This window comes from Nicotiana attenuata, unplaced genomic scaffold (genome assembly GCF_001879085.1).
Source record: "Nicotiana attenuata strain UT unplaced genomic scaffold, NIATTr2, whole genome shotgun sequence".
NCBI lineage: Eukaryota > Viridiplantae > Streptophyta > Magnoliopsida > Solanales > Solanaceae > Nicotiana > Nicotiana attenuata.
This window is the reverse complement of record NW_017671242.1, coordinates 180,825-196,146: the sequence shown is the minus strand read 5'-3', so window position 1 is coordinate 196,146 and position 15,322 is coordinate 180,825. Positions and strand designations below refer to the sequence as shown.

The 15,322-nt window shown below is 38.7% G+C and overlaps 3 protein-coding genes across 3 annotated transcripts; 2 read left to right on the top strand and 1 right to left on the bottom strand.

Moving 5' to 3' along the window:
- On the bottom strand, positions 1-2,694 carry LOC109206978. Its single transcript, XM_019369851.1, has 4 exons — positions 2,486-2,694; positions 1,229-1,596; positions 537-680; positions 1-479 (listed from the first exon to the last, which is right to left on the bottom strand). The coding sequence occupies exons 1-4, from the start codon at positions 2,692-2,694 to the stop codon at positions 1-3; spliced, it is 1,200 nt and encodes a 399-aa protein (XP_019225396.1).
- An 8,604-nt stretch (positions 2,695-11,298) lies between these two features.
- Positions 11,299-12,191, top strand: LOC109206977. Its single transcript, XM_019369849.1, has 2 exons — positions 11,299-11,604; positions 11,679-12,191. The coding sequence occupies exons 1-2, from the start codon at positions 11,299-11,301 to the stop codon at positions 12,189-12,191; spliced, it is 819 nt and encodes a 272-aa protein (XP_019225394.1).
- An 87-nt stretch (positions 12,192-12,278) lies between these two features.
- LOC109206976 lies at positions 12,279-14,114 on the top strand. Its single transcript, XM_019369848.1, has 2 exons — positions 12,279-13,651; positions 13,793-14,114. The coding sequence occupies exons 1-2, from the start codon at positions 12,279-12,281 to the stop codon at positions 14,112-14,114; spliced, it is 1,695 nt and encodes a 564-aa protein (XP_019225393.1).
- Positions 14,115-15,322: the final 1,208 nt, after the last annotated feature.

Here is a 15,322-nt window from a genome sequence, read left to right as displayed (position 1 = left end):
TCACCAACCTCTAGTACGTCGCCCTGCATTTTTCTGTCCGAAAGGCATCACTCTGTAGCAGTACGTTCCCTGATGAGTGATGAAGGTGGTCTTCTTCTGGTATTCCTCTTCCATGAGGATCTGATTATAGCCCGAGTACGCGTCTAGGAAGCTGAGCAACTTGTGCCCGGCCGTCACATCAATGAGTTGGTCGATATGAGGAAGCAGGAATGAATCTTTTAGACAGGCTTTGTTCAGTTCTGTAAAGTCCATGCACATCCGCCACTTCCCGCTCTTCTTTTTCACCATGACCATGTTGGAGACCCATTGAGGATATTTTGACTCCCTGATGGAGCCATTTTCCAACAACTTCTCTACCTTCTCGCCTACTGCATCGTTTATGGCGGCATTAAATTTCTGCTTGATTTGTCTCACCGGGGGTTGGAATGGGTCGACGTTCAACTTATGTGTTGCTGTCTCTTTTGGAATACCCGGCATGTCTGCATGGGAAAAAGCAAACATGTCTACGTTATTTTTTGAGAAGTGATGGAATTTACCTGGTTCTTGGTGCTTGTGACCGATGAAAGCTTTCTTGCTGTGGTCGTTATCATCAAGTCGGACGGGGTCGACATCCTCTATGGTCGACCCTGTGGCTTCTATGATTTCGGGATCCCTGATAACGTCTTGCCCTTCACTGCTGACTGACCCCGACCTCGTTAAATGCTATGCGGCCTCGGCTTTGCCCTTTAGTTATTGGGTATGTGTGCAGTCTTGGGCGAAGCGGTAGCATTCTCGAGAAGTGCGTTGCTCCCCTCGGATGTTGAATACCCTCCGGGGGGTGGGAAATTTGATGACCTGGTATAAGCTGGAGGGGACGGCTTTCATGGTGTGTATCCAAGATCGACCTATGATGGCGTTGTACGCCGTATCCTGGTCCATGATGTGGAATGTGGTTTCCAAAGTGACGCCGCCGTCTAGGACGGGTAGCGTGATTTCTCCAGATGTCCGCTCAACTGCATTGTTAAAACTCGTTAGTGTGATGTAGTGTGGCACTATCCTATCCTCGAGCTTCATTTTTGCGAGAACTCGAGGGTGGATGATGCACGCGCCACTCCAATCATCGATCATAATACGTTTTACATCGGTATCTAAGATGCCTAAAGTAATGACAAGGGCGTCATAGTGAGGAAAAACCAAACCGTGGGTATCCGACTTATCGAAGATGATACTTTCTTCGAGTTCCTCATACCATTATGAGTGATTGACCGTTTGAGTATGTGGGTGGTGGTGAACTTCATGCTGTTGATTGATGCGTCGTCGCCCCCTCTGATGATCATTTGAATGGTTCGAGCTAGGGAAGGTGGTTTGGGTGGTCCCTGGTGCTGTTCACGTCCTCGGGCGAAGTTGGCTCTTCCTCGGTCGCTCATCAGCTCTTTCAAGTGCTCTTGGTGAAGCATGTTCATGACCTCTTGTCTTAGGGAAATACAGTCCTCGGTTTTGTGACCCGCTCCTGGTGGAATTCGCAGAGGGCATTTGACTTTCTGGTGCTCGGGTCGGACCTCTTCTTCTGCGGCCACTTCACTTTTTGGCCGAGCTTCTCCAGTGCGTAGACTATTTCTGAGGGGGAAACACAGAAATTGTGATAAGATAATAAATTGGAATACCTCTCTCACTTCAGTGAGTTCTCGTTTGTGGCCTGGATGGGCCTTCGCTGTGGCGTGGAAGTGGCATGAGGGTGCCTCTGACGTAAGGCTGATGTCTTTCCCGATTTGGTCGGGGTCCCGCTAGATCTCTCCTGTTGTCATTTCTCCGGTCCTTCCTGGACTCGGCTTGTACCGAAGTTAGCCGTTGGGTCGGCCCATTTAGATCACCTTCGTCGGCTCAAACCTCGGCGCCATAAGCATTGTGTATCTCGTCCCAAGTGGTCGGGGAATATTTCATGAGGCGGCTTAATAGCTTTCTGGTCGCCCTCGAACTGCTTCTTTTCAGCCCGTTTTGGAAGGCTGCCACGGCTATTCCTTCTGATACGTTTGGTAAGGTCATCCTTACTCGGTTAAATCGCGCGAGGAAGTCCCTTTGTCCCTCTCCGGGTGATTGTTTGATGGCAAATATGTCATTTACTCTCGCCTCTACCTTTTTTGCTCCGGCATGGGCTATTATGAACTTGTCATCCATCTTCTCGAATGTTTCGATCGAGCGTGCAGGCAGTTGCGAATACTAAGTCAACGCGCCCCCGGTGAGGGTTTCTCCGAACTTCTTCAACAAGATGGAGGATACTTGCTCTTTGGCGAGGTCGTTGCCTTTTACTGCAGTGACATAGTGAGTCACATGATCTTCGGGGTCCATTGTGCCGTCGTATATTTTCAGGTATGGCGGAAGGAGCGTGTTGTTCGTCTACTTCTGATGCAACACAAACCCTTGCATATTCTCTGTTCGGCCTTTGAGCGGGTTTGTCGAGAAAACCGGTTAGCGTGTTTGTCAACCACGCCTCGAGAAGCTTTTTCACTGCCGGTCCTCTTCCGTTGTGGAAGTAGAGGCCCCTTTACCGTGTGAGGTCGTAATGCTGCCCTGAGGAGGGGGCGAGCTGTTTTGCCTAGGAGAGGTATTTGGTGTTACATCTTCACCCTCCGTTTTATCGACTTCGTTGATGGTGCGGAGGAGATTGGCGATGAGGTCAGCTATTGCTTTCATCTTTTCCTCTCCGTTGCCTGCCATGTTAGATTTGTGCACACAAGGAAGTATATGGTTTTTGCGTAATTTTTTTAGATCTAGAAGAAACTAAAACTTTAACTAGAAAATTCCCACAGACGGCGCCAAATTGTTTGACCAAAAAGTATGAAACCTTTTGTTAAACTAATTAGATAAGAAGATAATGGGTAAATCCTAGTTAAAGATAATAATTTCTAGATCTGAAACGTGTTTATGCGGATAACGTGGGGATTGCGTTAAGCAGATTTAATGCGATGTATGTTAAATGATATGGTCTTGAATGAGAGAAGAATAATGATTAGCAATAAATATATTAAATGGCATTTAATGTAAATAGAGAGAATGATTCACCCAATATTAAATGAGGTGGATGATTCTTCTTTCTGACAATAATATAAGACAAATGGATATGAGAATATAGGAAACTTTCTCGGATCTGATGCGAGAAATGTGGAATAAACTACAAATCGAATCTATTTGGGTGTAATGTTTGTATTTTTCTAGAGAGTCAACTTTTCAAGAGAGTTCTTATCATATAGAATATTACATGTCCATTTTCTTCTCTCTACCTTTCTCTTTATATGGGACATGCCTCTAACCTAACTTAAAGTACAGGTACAGAGAATATCCAATGGAATATTCTCCTAAATATCTTAGAAACTAGTCGTTATTTGCTGGTCTGAAAACTCGACCTCGGCCCCGAATAACAGCTCGCCAACAAGTTCCTTAATCTTGTGTACGACCTCAGCCTAGTCGCCTTTTAAGAATCTATCCTTGTGCCAAGTTCCCTTAGTCAAATTTTAACCCATACAATCATGACATCTACATAAAACAACACGCAACTATGAACTATCCATATCATTTATCTCTCATTTTAGCTTTTCCTTAGAGAGTTCTGATGATTTTGCCTTTTAAGTCGCCATATCAATATTTGATTTACAATTTCACCTTTATTTGATTTCTAATCGTTCTTAGTATTTCTCCCATCTGCATTAAGTCTTTTGGGTAATTGGTCCCCAATCGGTAGAGTGATTACACACTTATTATACTTCTTTCGATCCACTTTAATTAATTTTTTTTGCTGTTTTCACAAATATTAAGGAATCTACCTTTTAGCATTAATTAACAGTGAAATTGACCATATTAACCTTAATTTGTTCATTGAAAGTATAATAAATACTCCTAGGCTCTTTACTCCAAGGACAACTTTTAAAAAAAGAAATTAATTCGTTCTTAATATCTAAAAATATCAAATATTGTGGCCCACAAAAAAGCCAAAAAATCAATTAAAGTGGACCTGGAAAGAGTACGTAATTATACACATATTATCCATAAATTTTCCATCTATTTTATATCTATCTACTATTTTTAGTTAAAGCAACGGGGGACGGCTATATCATGAATCAAATTGAAGATTAAAATCGATTTAGCAACTACAAGAAACCAGTTCACGTTAACTGCTAATATATTAATTTCTTAAATTTAGACCTATTATGTTATGCACAATTTTAGAGGTACTCTTCAANCTAAAGTCTGTTAGTTTTACTTACGACGACGTTAGTTTATTACCTGAGTATCTTTTATATCACGTCTATTCACAAAACACAGAGAGTAATAGACAGAGAATTAATTGTTGATAGTAATTGACAAAAGTTATGTAATTTTCACGATAACGTCAAACAAATGCGGATGTACTTGAAGAACAAATTTGGACCATAAGATAGTTAAAAGTTAGTTACACACATAAACTTTGTCGGTGATATAGTACTCTACTGTACTTGTCATAAGTGCAGAAAAATTCTGGTTTTAATTACCGCTTGTCTTTTCATGGCTTCTTTACTACTGTTTTTATTTTTCAATGGTGAATAATATTCATAAGGTAAGGTAAAGTCTGCATATACACTACCCACACTACCCTTTTCAAATTTTGTTAGTAAGCTGTAGTGGTAAAATAATACTGGAGAATATATAAAATAACATAAACAGAAATATAAATAAAACAAAGGTTAATCCGAGCCCACTGAATTCACAGTGTTTCCTTAAGAAATTTAATCCCCTCCTAGTACCCAAGGTTATGGATTATTTCCTCCCATGATAGAACGAATTACACACTGGTGTAGTGGTACTTCAAATCCCAGTGTTTCAGCAAACACAAAGTTCGGTAGCAAATCACACTTACTGTAGCTTTCTTAGAAGTTAAAAAGTATGCAGAAGAAAGGAGGAGAAACTCAGAAATTCGTATAGAAATTCTGAGAGAATGAACTTGTATTTATAGTCAATGTTGGGCTGAAATCTGAAGAGGTGCAACTCATCAGAATGGCTGTTTATGCAAAACGGCCACAACATAAATGCCATAACATAAATTTCTATTTACTCAACAATAAACAGGGAAAATTGAAGAGGGTAGTTAATTTTCTGTTACCAAAATAGAAAACGGAAAAATGGAAACGGTTGGATTTTAATATTAATATATTTAATAATATTTCTGTTAATATTTACTATTAACAAACAAATTCAATCGATCATTTGACCAAATCCGAAGCCGAGCGAACGACGACGACAACGACGCGAGGCTTGCCTTCTTCTCAACTCTTTAAGAGCTAGAAGAAGAGCAATTGCTTATATGCCCATTAAAAACATCTTCCTCTTCCAATATGGGACAATGTCGCTTTGTCAAGGGGGGAAACTTAAAATTTTACTTAAAAATTTCATTTCCCTCCATTTCCTATTCACCCTCTTTTAAGCATTTAATATACTTAAAATCCGAACAATCCCCCACATGAATGGGAATGGCTATATCACGGAAATATGCATGAAAACTGTGTGATTCGCAAGCAAGGATTAATTGCATCTGGATAAGTAAGTTCCCTTTGAACTTTCCGTAGTGAACTTATGTCGGATATACTCGGTCAATCGGTAGATTTGATATCTTTGAACCGTCGAACTTTGGTGTATACCTAGACAACCATAAGTCACACAACCAACCCTTAACTGTCTTTGGTTCTCATTGTTGTGTTCGTTTCAGCCATGAACACCGCCTGGTTTCATAAGTGCGTAGAGAACTGGCCTTACAAAGTTCTCCTTGAAGCGGCTAACACTTCACACTTACATAGGTGATTCCTAAATGTGTCATCCCGTAGATACACTATTTGATATACCCCGTATCAAATTTAGAAATCATTAAAAAGCCTTAATGCTTTATCCTTGGTACTGAACATTGTCTCATCACGAGAATGGACCAAAAGTTTAGTTGACAATGTTGAACCGTCATTAATGACTTTGTTTGATCTCCTTGAACCTAGATCTTGGGATCTCCAGTCTTCTAGGTAGAGTTACCGCCACTATGACTTGTTCTCGGCCACAGTCCCATTCCCTTTGATGACTTCTCAACTACCTCTCTAGTTAGGCCTTTTGTAAGTGGATCCGACACATTATCACTTGACTTTACATAGTCAATCGTGATAATTCCTCTAGAGAGTAATTGTCTAACGGTTTTATGTCTTCGTCGTATATGGCGAGACTTACCGTTATACATAACGCTCCCAGCCCTTCCAATTGCCGCTTGACTATCACAATGTATGCATATTGGTGCCAACGGTTTGGGCCAAAATGGAATATCTTCCAAGAAATTTCGGAGCCATTCAGCTTCTTCACCGGCTTTATCCAAGGCTATGAACTCAGCCTCCATTGTAGAGCGGGCAATACAAGTTTGTTTGGATGACTTCCAAGATACCGCTCCTCCACCAATAGTGAATACATATCCACTTGTGGACTTGGAATCAGTTGATCCGGTGATCCAATTTGCATCACAGTATCCCTCAATGACCGCAGGATATTTATTGTAGTGCAAAGCAAAGTCCTGGGTATGTACTAAATACCCCAAAACTCGTTTCATGGCCATCCAATGAGATTGGCCTGGATTGCTCGTATATCGACTCAATTTACTTATAGCACAAGCTATATCTGGTCGTGTACAATTCATGATGTACATTAAGCAACCCAACACACGAGCATAATCCAATTGTGATATGCTCTGGCCTTTGTTCTTTGCTAATGCAAGATTCACATCAATTGGAGTCTTTGCAACTTTAAAGCCCAAGTGCTTGAATTTTTCAAGTACTGTCTTAATATAATGAGATTGTGACAATGCTAGACCTTGAGAAGTCTTATGGATCTTAATTCCCAGAATTAAATCAGCAACTCCCAAGTCTTTCATATCAAACTTGCTAGTTAGCATACGCTTAGTAGCATTTATGTTGGCAATGTCATTACTCATTATGAGCATATCATCCACATATAAGCAAACAATGACTATGTGATTTGGAACATTTTTAATGTACACACATTTATCACATTCATTTATCTTAAATCCATTTGACAACATTGTTTGGTCAAATTTAGCATGCCATTGTTTGGGTGCTTGTTTTAATCCGTAAAGGGACTTAACAAGTCTACAGACCTTCTTTTCTTTACCTGGAACCACAAACCCTTCAGGTTGTTCCATGTAAATTTCTTCCTCCAACTCTCCATTTAAGAAGGCCGTCTTAACATCCATTTGATGAATTTCAAGACCATAAACTGCAGCTAACGCTACTAACGTTCGTATGGATGTAATTCTTGTAACTGGAGAGTATGTATCAAAATAGTCAAGACCTTCTCGTTGTCTATACCCTTTGACCACAAGTCTTGCCTTATACTTGTCAATAGTGCCATCATCTTTCATTTTCCTCTTAAAGATCCATTTAGAACCCAACGGTTTATTTCCAGGAGGAAGATCAACCAATTCCCATGTATGGTTGTTCAGTATGGATTCTATTTCACTATTGACCGCCTCTTTCCATAACAATGATTCCGAAGAAGACATAGCTTCTTTAAATGTTTGAGGCTCATTTTCCAATAAGAAAGTCACAAAATCTGGTCCAAATGAAGTAGACGTTCTTTGACGTTTACTACGTCTTGGATCCTCTTGGTTAAGTGTACTTTCTTTTGTTTCTTCCCGGGGTCGTTTAGATCCTTCACCAATCGACTCACATTCCTTTTTATACGGATATATATTTTCAAAGAACTCAGCATTATCTGATTCTATAACCGTATTATTATGAATGTCGGGATTTTCTGATTTATGAACCAGAAATCGATATGCTTTACTATTAGTCGCATATCCTATGAAAACACAATCAACGGTTTTCGGTCCTATTTTTACCCTTTTGGGTTTAGGAACTTGCACTTTTGCCAAACACCCCCACACTTTAAAATAATTCAAGTTGGGCTTCCTTCCTTTCCATTTTTCATATGGAATGGATTGTGTTTTGCTATGGGGTACTCGATTTAGTATTCGGCTAGCCGTAAGAATGGCTTCCCCCCACAAGTTCTGTGGCAAACCAGAACTTATCAATAATGCGTTCATCATCTCCTTTAATGAACGATTCTTTCTTTCTGCAATCCCATTGGATTGGGGCGTGTAAGGGGCCGTTGTTTGATGAATAATTCCATATTCTAAACATATTTGTTCAAAAGGAGATTCATATTCACCACCCCTATCACTTCTTATCATTTTGATTTTCTTATTAAGTTGCGTTTCAACTTCATTTTTGTATTGCTTGAATGCGTCTATTGCTTCATCTTTACTATTAAGTAAGTAAACATAGCAATATCGAGTACTATCGTCAATAAAAGTTATGAAATACTTTTTTCCACCGCGAGATGGTATTGACTTCATGTCACAAATATCTGTGTGAATTAAGTCTAAAGGATTTGAATTCCTTTCAACCGACTTATAAGGATGTTTAACATACTTAGATTCCACACATACTTGACATTTTGATTTGTCACATTCAAACTTGGGCAATACTTCCAAATTAATCATTTTCCGTAAGGTTTTATAATTGACATGACCCAAACGTATATGCCATAATTCATTTGACTCAAGTAAGTAAGACGAAGCTGAAATTTTATTATTATTCTCAACAACCATTACATTCAGCTTGAAAAGGCCCTCAGTGAGGTAACCTTTTCCTACAAATATTTCGTTCTTACTTATTACAATCTTATTGGAAACAAAAACACACTTAAAACCATTCTTAACAAGAAGTCCAGCAGAGACTAAATTCTTCCTAATCTCGGGAAAATGAAGGACGTTGTTCAAAGTCACCACCTTGCCAGAAGTCATCTTCAAAAAGATCTTCCCACATCCTTCAATCTTAGCGGTTGCAGCATTTCCCATAGAAAGAGTCTCTTCGGGTCCAACAGGAGCATATGTTGCAAAGGCTTCCCTAACAGCACAACATGGTGAGTGGCTCAAGAATCAATCCACCACTCCTTAGGATTTCCCACCAAGTTGCATTCAGAAAGCATAACACACAAGTCATCAACATCTTCATGCTTTTCAACCATGTTTGCTTGACCCTTTTTCTTGTCTTTCTTCGGAGCATGGCACTCCGTAGATTTGTGTCCAGCTTTTTCACAGTTGTAGCAAGTTCCGTTGAACCACTTTTGCTTGGGTTGCTTTTCGGTCCAGAAGCCTGCTTCCTCTTTCTCTTATTTTGAGAAGTATCCTCAACAATGTTTGCTCCCATTATTGTTGAGTTTCCACGGCCTCTCTTTTCAGCAGCTTTATTGTCCTCTTCGATTCTCAACCGAACAATGAGATCTTTAAGGGACATCTCCTTGCATTTGTGTTTTAAGTAGTTTTTGAAGTCCTTCCACAAAGGATGCAACTTCTCAATCATCGCTGCTACTTGGAATGCTTCATTGATGACAAGTCCTTCAATGAAAATTCTGTTAGTAAAATTACTAAAATTACTACTTTCAACATTAGTATTAATTCGATTTATACCTTCAGCAAGGAGATCGTGAATAATCACTTGCAATTCCTGGACTTGGGTAATAACAGACTTGCTATCTACCATTTTGTAGTCCAAAAATTTAGCGGCAACGAATTTCTTCAACCCGACATCTTCAGTTTTGTATTTCTTTTCAAGCGCAGTCCACAATTCTTTTGACGTATCCACGCCACTGTAGACATTATACAAATCGTCCTCCAGTCCGCTAAGAACATAATTCTTGCAAAGAAAATCAGAATGCTTCCACGCCTCAATCACGAGAAAGCGTTCATTCTCTGGAGTTTCATCGGGCAGAACAGGAACATCTTCCTTGATGAACTTCTGCAGACTTAAAGTAGTCAAGTAGAAGAACATCTTCTGCTACAAATGCTTGAAATCTAACCCGGAAAATTTTCCGGGTTTCTCCGCCGGTGCCAACACCGGTGTTCGGCTTGTTGATGCATTGGCAGTCACCATTGGAATAGCCTAGTTCCCGTTATCGTTATTCATTTCTGTAAAAGAATGACACAAACAAACTTTAAAATCATGTAAATTTTAATCTCCAACGGAGTAAAAAACCACAAAGGTTTTAAACTCCAAAACAGTGAATATAACACAAATACAGAATACAAATTAAATTCCTTAAGCTTGTTAGTAAGTTGTAGTTGTAAAATAATACTGGAGAATATAAAATAACATAAACAGAAATATAAATAAAACAAAGGTTAATCCAAGCCCACTGAATTCACGGTGTTTCCTTAAGGAATTTAATCCCCTCCTAGTACCCAAGGTTATGGATTATTTCCTCCCAGGATAGAACGAATTACACACTGGTGTAGTGGTACTTCAAACGCTAGTGTTTCAGCGAACACAAAGTTCGATAGCAAATCACACTTACTGTAGCTTTCTTTGAAGTTAAAAGTATGCAGAAGAAAGGAGGAGAAACTCAGAAATTCGTATAGAAATTCTGAGAGAATGGACTTGTATCTATAGCCAATGTTGGGCTGACTTCAGAATGACTGTTTATGCAAAACGGCCACAACATAAATGCTATAACATAAATGGCTATTTACTCAACAATAAAGAGGAAAAATAAAGAGGAAAAATTGAAGAGGGTAGTTAATTTTCTGTTACCAAAATAGAAAACGGAAAAATGAAAACGGTTGGATTTTAATATTAATATTCTTGGATTTAATATTAATATTTTGTTATTAAAAAAGGTATTTAATAACATTTCTGTTAATATTTACTATTAACAAACAAATTTGGTCCAAAAAATTAATCAATCAATCATTTGACCAAATTCGAAGCCGAAGCCGAGCCGAGCGATGACGACGGCGCGAGGCTTGCCTTCTTCTCAACTCTTTAAGAGCTAGAAGAAGAGAAATTGCGTATATACCCATTAAAAACCTCTTCCTCTTCTAATATGGGACAATGTCCCTTTGTCGAGGGGGGGGGGGACTTAAAATTTCACTTAAAAAATTTATTTTCCTCCATTTCCTATTCACCCTCTTTTAAGCATTTAATATACTTAAAATCCCAACAAATTCCACTTGGTATCTCGTTGTTTTTGTGGTTGAATAGGTGGTAAAGGGGCTAGTCAATCATTATGCGAGGAGGTGGTAGAAGTGTTTAACCAAAATGTGTTAAGCCTTTTGTTTAACTAATTAATGAAGAAAATAAAGGATAAATCCAAGCCAAGAATAATTAACTCCCATAACCATGGGCAGTTATGGGTGACTTTAATTATGTCCTGCATAAAGAAGAAAGGATTGGGAGTCCAATTACAATGGCAGAAATAATAGAATTCAAGGAATGTGTGACAAAATGTACATTGCAAGATATGAAATCTTCAGGGGCATTTTATACATGGAATAATAAGCAGGGAAGTGCAGATAGAGTATATAGCAGGATTGATAGGGTGCTGATCAATAATGACTGGATATTAGCAACGCCAGATTCAGAGGTATTCTACAGGAATGAAGGGACCTTTGATCACTGCCCTGCAATAATCAGATGGGCTGAAGATCAAAAGAAGCAACACATATTCAGATACTTTAATATGTGGAGCATTGCACCAAAATATAAGGAGACAGTGAAGCAAGGCTGGAAAACTAATAAAAGGGGGACCAAAATGTATGAGCTAGTGGGAAGTTAAACAACTTGAAGGGAAAACTACAGCAGCTGAACAAGCAGAAATTCAGTCAAATAGAGAAGAAAGCTGACCAAGCATATGAGGAACTACTGCAATGTCAACAAAGGTTGCAGCAAACACCTCTGAATCTGAAACTACAGAAGGAAGAAGCAAGACTAATCAGGAAAACAAAAAGATTGAAGGAGGCAAAACATCAATTTTTGAGACAGAAAAGCAAAGTGCAATGGCTGGAACAAGGGGACCTAAATACCAAATATTTTCACAGCATGATGAAAGCAAGAAGGAATATGAACAGGGTGTTCTCTATTACAGATGCAGAAGGAATTTATAGAACTGAAGTGGATGAAATTGCTAAAGCCTTTACTGTTTTTTATACAAATCTGTTGGGCACCAGCAATAGGCAAATGGAACATGTCAATAGCAGACTGATACAACAAGGGCCAATAGTTACAGAAAGACAAAGAAGCATGTTAGAGGAAGAATTTACAGAAAAGGAGGTAAAAACAGCTTTGTGGGCAATCAATTGAGACAAATCACCAGGTCCAGATGGTTATGGAAGTAAGTTTTTCAAGGATAGCTGGGAGATCATAGGAAAAGATGTAGTTGATGCTATAATGGAATTTTTTAGAACATTGGAGATGCTAAAAATACTAAATCATACAGTGATCACAATCATCCCAAAGAGCTCCCATGCAACTAATGTGGGTGATTACAGACCTATTGCAGGATGTAACACAATATATAAGGTGATATCAAAGATGTTGTGTAATAGGTTGAGAGAGATATTACCTACACTGATTGCTGCTAACCAGAGTGCATTCATAGCAGGAAGAACAATAGTGCAAAATGTACTGATATGTCAAGATCTGGTAAGGCTGTACAAGAGGAAGAACACTACTCAGAGCTGCTTAATCAAGATTGACTTGAGGAAAACATATGATAGTATAGAGTGGTCGTTTGTGGAAGAGATGCTTCATGCAATGAACTTCCCTCAGAGATTCATAAAATGGATAATGGCTTGTATAACTACTACCAAATACAGTATTGCAATAAATGGAGGACTATATCGGAACATAGTAGGGAAAAGAGGTTTAAGACAAGGGGATCCCATTTCACCCTTACTTTTTGTAATTTGTATGGAGTACCTAACTAGAATTTTGAACAAAGTAGCTGATATGAGGGAGTTTGGGTATCATACGAAATGCAGGGGAATCAAACTGAATCACTTATGCTTTGCAGATGACATTTTGTTATTCTGTAAAGGAAATTACCAATCAGCAATGTTAATGTTAAGGGGTCTTCAATCTTTCACAAATGCATCAAGAATGACTACTAATGCAGGAAAATCTAACATATTCAGTGCCAACATGCCAAAGCAAGAACTGGAAGACTTATGTGAGGCTACAGGATATCAGAAAGGGACATTACCATTCAGATATTTGGGGGTTCCAATTTCAGCAAAGAAGTTATCAAGCCTGGATTGTGAAGTCTTAATTGACAAGACGACTGCCAGAATAAGGACATGGAGTTCGAGGAACATGTCTTATGCTGGAAGGGTACAACTAATTAATGTTGTACTGCTACATGTCCATACATACTGGTCATCAATTTTTATTCTACCCAAAGCTGTGATGGAAAAGTTGATTGCAATATGCAGGAACCACTTGTGGGATGGAAAGGAACAGACAAACAAAGCTCCTTTGATAGCATGGGATATAGTTTGCAGGCCAAAATGCAAAGGAGGGCTAGGAATAAAGGATTGTTTAGTATGGAATGAGGCTGCTATTGCAAAATATATTTGGAATATAGCTCAAAAGGCTGACAACTTGTGGGTGAAATGGGTGAATCATGTGTATATTAAAGAAGCTAGCTGGGATCACTATGTACCACCAAATGATTGTAGTTGGTACTGGAAGAGAATTTGTAATATAAAGGAAAAGTTCAAGGATGGATATAGAGGAAATGACTGGCAACATATAGGAGGGAGGTATTCCATACAAAAAGGATACCAATGGAGGAAAGGGGAGCTGAATAAATGGCCCTAGGCTAGGTGGATCTGGAACTCTGTCAATGTCCCAAAACATAGCTTTATTAGCTGGTTAGCAGTTCACAAATGACTGCTGACAAGAGAAAGACTGGAAAAAATAGGTATATGTACAGAAACAAGATGTGAAATTTGTGGAGGAAGCAAGGAAACAATTCAACATTTGTACTTCGAGTGCCAGTTTTCAAAGGAATGCCTGAAAATTCTGCTGGAATGGCTGGGACTGGAGACTAAGGAACCAGACATTGCTGGTATATGGAGAAGACTGACGAGAAGGGTTAGAGGTAAAATGTGCAGGAAAATTATTATAGCAGCTATGGCAGCACTAGTATACAAGATATGGCAGGTCAGAAATGATGCGATATGGAATAACAAAGTTGCCCAACCGCAGGTGATATGTCGATAGATACAGCAGGAATGTAAAATACGAGTGAATATGCAAAGTATTAGGAAAGAGGGGAATGGTAGAAGGAAATAGAGGATTTATTTTCTAGCATATCATAGAGGGGAGTTAGATAGGGATTTTTGCGACTAGAAGTACTTATTCTTCTGGTCTGTACAGCTTAAAGAAAATTGTATACTTGGTTGGTTGTGAGATTAATAATATTTTTTCCTTACACCAAAAAAAAAGAATAATTAACTCCAGATCTAAGTGCAATGAATAAAAGAATGAGATATAGCAAAGCTTACAGCTCGACTCAAGATTATTAAAAGATATCAAGCATGATAATAAACTTACATCTTTGGAGTATCGTTCCGTAATGTAAGAGCAAAGAAGGAAAAGAAGGAATGCCATTGATGACTATGAGATCTATATTTATTGATTTGACAATCATAATTTCAGTGATGTGTATTTGCTATCTAAACCCTTTTCTTGGTCTTCCGTTCTTTTCCCTTTTTTCTCCTTGCCCCATATATATATTATCAGTATTCTCTTTTATCCATTGGTCCTTAACTAGCGTACTTTTGTCCATCGCTCAATCTTGGCGGTGGCCGAGGTATTCGTTATTATTACATCTAGTGGGTACGACCACGGCTTAGTTAACCTCTTCCCATTCCTATTAGCGCTATTCCACGTGTGGTCAGATTTTGACCCATACAAGAAGGAAGGAATGCAAAGTTAAATTACAGATGGTCTAATATCTAAAATGCACGTTACACAAATGAAAGCAATAACAAATTATCCTTTTGTACTATTGTATTGGGAAAAAAACTGAATTTATATTGAAGGTAACGTGGCATGACACGTGGACTGGTCAAATGGTCAAAACATGATGATCAATTGAGGGGCACGGGCAATATCAGATACGAGGAGAAGAAAGTTAAATAGGCACGAGAAGCTATTCAAAAGATACGAGTCTCGTATCTATTTAACTTAATTAAAGTCAGGAGGTCAGAAGGAATTGAAGATATGAATCTGAGGGCATAAAGGAGTCTAAATTCAGTATTAAATGACAAACACGTTAGAGAATCAATATTGATTCTGAATGATTGTGTAACGTTTCATTTAATGTCATTTAATGCTCATAATTGCCTCTTTAAGGCTAAGGTGTTATACATTTTCCTAAGAAAGACAACTATAAAAGGAGGAGGTCTCATCATTTGTAAGGACAC